The sequence below is a fragment of the Poecilia reticulata genome, linkage group LG9 (assembly GCF_000633615.1).
Source record: "Poecilia reticulata strain Guanapo linkage group LG9, Guppy_female_1.0+MT, whole genome shotgun sequence".
Taxonomy (NCBI): Eukaryota; Metazoa; Chordata; class Actinopteri; order Cyprinodontiformes; family Poeciliidae; genus Poecilia; species Poecilia reticulata.
Genome location: NC_024339.1, coordinates 1285495 through 1288621, shown reverse-complemented (window position 1 = coordinate 1288621; position 3127 = coordinate 1285495). Strand labels below are relative to the sequence as shown.

Sequence of the window (3127 nt, the reverse complement as noted above, 5' to 3'; positions counted from 1 at the left end):
TTTTTTTTTTTTTTAATATCCAAAAGAATCATGGAGACTTTACTATGAACACTGAAATGTAATTAAAATTGGCCTTTTTAAAATGTTTACGTTTCAAGCATCACAAAAACATTCTCTTGATCCACATATAAGTACTATATTCACATTTTGCAAAAAAGATACAACAAAAAAAAAAGTAATCACCGCTTGCCATTATATACTGAGTGATAGGTCCTGCCTCAGATTCATGATAGAAAAAAAACACACACACTTCTTCCTCAGTTCTTCAACTTGTTTTCAAGCAGAATACTGTAGTTGCAGCGTGCCGCCTGCAGGGGGCCAGGTCAGGAGCAGAAACGTTKTTGCCTTTCTTGAGGAAATGGGAGGAGACCTTTTTCATGATTGTTTTTTTGTTTAGATTTATTTATTTATTTTTTTGGCTGCTGGGGGAGGGAGTGGTAGCAGGTTCTCTGGGAGGAATGAAATGAAACTGATTTAGTTAACGTCACATGAAGACAAACAGATGTCGAGTCAGGTGAAGCTCTGTGTGGTCTGACAAATATCCGTTTTCAGATGTGTGAATCAGACGTGAACAGTTTTATACAAGCAGCAGAATGAATCACCCAAACTGTGATGTAAACATACAGTTCTGTTGTGTAAGACTCCAGATGCGTGAGCGTGATGAGAGCCGGTGTCGATGACTCTGCACAACGTAATGCCCGAGTTGTTGGTCCACCTCCCTGCTAATGCAGCAGGATGACTGAGTGGGTTAGAAACTGCTGAGGTGGAGTTACTGTCTTTGGTGTGGGAGTAGACGCTATGTGGRAGGAAATTAAAATGCATTTTTTTTGCATTAACAACCATCTTTAACAGGCAGACCTGTGTGGGGTGGGTAAAGGGGTGGGGAGGTACGCTGTGTTTGGAGGGCTCTTGTTGAAGGCTTTGGTTGCTGCACGGTTGTTGTGTGTGGAGAACGTATTGAACAGGTGGAGGRGCACACACAGATGTAGTAGTGTTTTGTTGTTGATGATGATGGTTGTGGTGGTGGAGGCGGTGCTCTCCGGGTCATTTAAGACCGTTTCCTCCTTCCTTCCAGATTTCTGAAGTTGGACGGACGGATCTTCATCTCGGCGAACTCGATGGAGTGTTCGTGGCCTTTCCAGTGGAACCAGTTTACGCCCTGAGGAAGGRAGGGCAGGGTAGAGGGATGAGCACAAAGTGAGAGAACGCAAAATAGCTTAGTTTCTTTTACAGGTACATGTTTAGAGTAGTAGGAGACAAATTGCTAGGACAACTTTTAGTGCTTTGGCAGCCTCTACAATCAGTTAGGAAYTGCAATACATTCACACTGACATGTAATGTGTTTAGAGAGGAGGTGACCTTGAAGAGAAGTCAGCAAGAGTTTCTTGAAGACACCAATCCTCCTGAATGCTAAAAAAAATTGCTAGACTGCCCACACACTCACATAAAACTGAGTAACATCCAGTTCTTAAACCACTGGGTCTACCATACTACCAGGCCACACTGTGGCTCCTCTAGAATTACTTCCCATGAGGCTTAGGAGKGGCTTCATGATCATTTTTGACAATTCTTTCAGCAAAGCATTTGTGAGGCCAGACATTGATGTTGGGTCAGATTTTTTTAAATCTATTTGAGGCCAGGACTAAGTAATACCGATCTACTTTTTTCGCTTCAGATACTGACSCGATACAGAAAAACAGCTGACCTTTCTTAAAACGTTTCTTGTTTTAAACACAGCCATAAATGTACTGAATTACACATTTTTCTGACAATGCTGCACCAGTACAGCACACTGAAATACACCAATAGCTTCACAAGCTTGGTCAGACATGTGAAAACAAGACAACTTTAATATGTTCTATCTGTGCAACCAGGAGTAGTATATGTATAAATAAATAATAAAGGAACAAAAACTGTCAAAAACAATAGGCTGTTAGTCAAATGAGTAAAAAAAAATCACTGCAATTTCTGAACCATTTGAAAGAAGGTTTTTGGAATTAAGAATTCTAAATATAATGTAAAATTAGCATGACATCACTCAGAGCACAAAGCGTAGAGTTAGTCTGAATAGATCTGCCCTTATTAATCAGGCACATTGTCCTTACGCAGATTTCATTTTATTTTTGAGTTTGTTTGACCTTTCTTTATATGAGTGAAATTGAAAAAATAAAATAAAATACAAACTCAATATGTCTGTGTTGGACTGAACCCTGCTGTACCTTGCTGTGGCTGTTGTCTCCATAGCGACCCATCAGGTTGACCCGGTGACAGTTTTTGTACCAAAAGGCTCCCTTATAGGACAGAGCACAGTTGGTCACGGCAATGTCGTTGTCGTGGTCGTAGGTGGAGAATGGACGGCCATGGTGGTAGGTCATAGAGTCACCTAGGAAACACACACAGTTTTTATAAGGAACACATATAACATGAAAGTGTCTGAGCTGCTCCAGTAATAGATGGCATGTTAATCTGACGGCTCATCAGCTGTTCAGAGGACTTAACCATTGTTCCTTAAGTATTGAAGCCAAAATAACAAGAGACAAAGGTGTCCACTTTGTTTATCAGTAATCTTATCTGTTAAGTGCATACCGTGTATGTAAGCACTTTACTATTGTCAGTATGATGTTAACAGAATGATGTTTCAGGAGAAATGATTTGGTTCCATTAAATCATATAGTTCAAATCATATAGTTAAAATCTATTGCACCGTTTCACAGCAAATGTGCTCTTGAGGCACTTTACAAAAAAATCATTTCAATTTAATCAGTGGSAAAAAGATACAACATAAGGCAACTGAAGCCTGGTGAGCAGACAGTCGGGACAGAACACAGCATGGTGATGGAGATGTGGTTAAAAARAGGTGACAAAGTTTAAAACAAAGAATCAAACAAAGTGAGCGGACCTCAGGTGTTTTTACAAGCTTCTTGGAAAACATAAAAAGCAGACTGCTGATGACTCAAGTGATGCTGGTGTCTTTAATCTTTCGTAGAAATCTGCTGCTTTGTTTAACCCGTCAGACTGCATTCCTSTGTAGCCTGAGTTTGTCTCTGATTCAGTAGACAACCTCTCATTCACAACCACTCTGCTATTTGTTGACCCATTCCATTGATTTGTCTTTTATTTGTGACCC

At 40.2% G+C, this 3127-nt stretch overlaps 1 protein-coding gene across 1 annotated transcript in view; it reads right to left on the bottom strand.

Moving 5' to 3' along the window:
• tncb (tenascin Cb) overlaps positions 1-3127 on the bottom strand; it is a 67264-nt gene continuing 64137 nt past the window's right edge. Inside the window, exons 21-22 of the mRNA XM_017306521.1 lie at positions 2220-2476; positions 1-1159 (exon numbers count right to left, since the gene is read on the bottom strand). Coding sequence (XP_017162010.1) covers positions 1049-1159; positions 2220-2476 — 368 coding nt within the window. The 3' untranslated portion in view covers positions 1-1048. The remainder of the gene's footprint in view (positions 1160-2219; positions 2477-3127) is intronic.